Below are 1,514 nucleotides of genomic sequence, written 5' to 3'. Positions count from 1 at the left end.
GAACGGAATTCATTACCTCAGCACATAATTGAGGCTCCATCTGTTGACGCTTTCAAAAGAAAGTTGGACCAACTGAGAGACTACCATCGCCAGGAATAACACAGGCCACCTAGCTTCCTGTCCTTTCCAGAAGGAAACTAACCTGTTATCCTTAACACATAAAACTGATGCTAGGGACTTTCCAAAATCTCAGATCACACAGGTCCATAGCTTATTGTGCCGAATAAATAGCTACATAAGTTAAATAGATGACAGAATGTTCATGCTTTTAGTTTTTTTATGAGTACATTAAAATGTACATAATCTTTGTCAATTGTACAAATGGATTATCGTTCCTCTCACCCCCCAACACACAGGCGGGTGTTTTAGGATACTTTTCCGTTGTTGCTTTAGGGTCAAGTATTCGTTACATTTCTGACGTTTGTGATGTACATCTTGTTCTAGAAATGTCAACCCCAGCGCAAAGACGGCTTCTTCGTGATTTGAAACGCCTACAGTCTGACCCACCTCCTGGTATTTGTGGTTCTCCTGTTGAAGACAATGTTATGATTTGGAATGCCGTTATCTTTGGACCGGACGATACTGCTTTTGAAGATGGAACATTCAAGCTTCGTTTAGAATTCACTGAAGATTATCCTAATAAACCTCCAAGAGTTGTATTCACGTCCAAAATGTTTCATCCGAACGTGTATGCTGATGGTAGCATATGTCTAGACATTCTTTCCAATGCTTGGAGTCCCACTTATGATGTACTAGCCATATTGACATCTATTCAGTCTCTTTTGGATGAGCCAAATCCTAACTCTCCAGCTAACAGTATGGCAGCTCAACTTTATGTGGAAAATAGACGCGAATATGAGAAACGCGTTCGTGCTTGTGTTGAGGAAAGCTGGTACGAAGAAGATGTGTGAAGATAAAGGTTGAATAGTATTGACCACAGTAACTCGTTCTTGTACATAACTATTTTTTTGTACAATTCTAACTGGCATTTAGTCTCGCGTTTCCATAATTTCATTTCTTGTGGTTGGATGCGCCTTGAGAAACTTATTATTTCACTTAAATGTAATTTCCTTGCCTGTGATTTATAGACTCATCCGCTTGTGTTAAAGTCGAGTCAATAAAATTTGTTCAGCATTCCGTTTTCTCTTAGTCAATGTATGTCTGTCGTAACCTTAAGTCACTTAAGCTATTTTGGAGCAAATTGCTTTGAGATTCTTGTTCATAAGCTATGACCTTTCCTTATTTTGGTTTCTTTAACGGTTGTTTGGTGTAAGATAATTGTTACTGTAATCCCCTGACACCGTCCTGTCTCGGAGTTTAAGTGTAATATGTCGATTTTTACTTTGGTTTGGCTCTCTTTAATGTTTGTCCGGATGGTTTCCGAATTGGCACTGACTCTTCAAAGACTAGGCTTTCTTTATTTCCTAGTATCTGAAGTATCCATGCCTAATGCTTGACAGTGTTTTTTCTTGTTATTGATTTAAGGTCTAGAGGTTTTTGATGACTAGAAGAGA

The 1,514-nt window shown here is 38.6% G+C and overlaps 1 protein-coding gene across 2 annotated transcripts; it reads left to right on the top strand.

Moving 5' to 3' along the window:
- Nucleotides 1–293: 293 nt before the first annotated feature.
- UBE2A_2 (Ubiquitin-conjugating enzyme E2 A) lies at nt 294–1,134 on the top strand (the record flags this gene model as incomplete). Of its 2 annotated transcripts, XM_051216516.1 has the most annotated exons (2): nt 294–399; nt 445–1,134. In XM_051216516.1, 2 exons carry the CDS (start codon nt 294–296, stop codon nt 909–911), a joined length of 573 nt encoding a protein of 190 aa, XP_051067109.1. The 2 variants fall into 2 exon arrangements, with proteins under 2 accessions (XP_051067109.1, XP_012793931.2); XM_012938477.2 differs by having other exon boundaries at nt 294–911.
- Nucleotides 1,135–1,514: the final 380 nt, after the last annotated feature.

The sequence above is a fragment of the Schistosoma haematobium genome, chromosome 4, assembly GCF_000699445.3.
Source record: "Schistosoma haematobium chromosome 4, whole genome shotgun sequence".
NCBI classification, from domain to species: Eukaryota; Metazoa; Platyhelminthes; class Trematoda; order Strigeidida; family Schistosomatidae; genus Schistosoma; species Schistosoma haematobium.
This window is presented reverse-complemented; position numbering and strand designations above follow the sequence as displayed.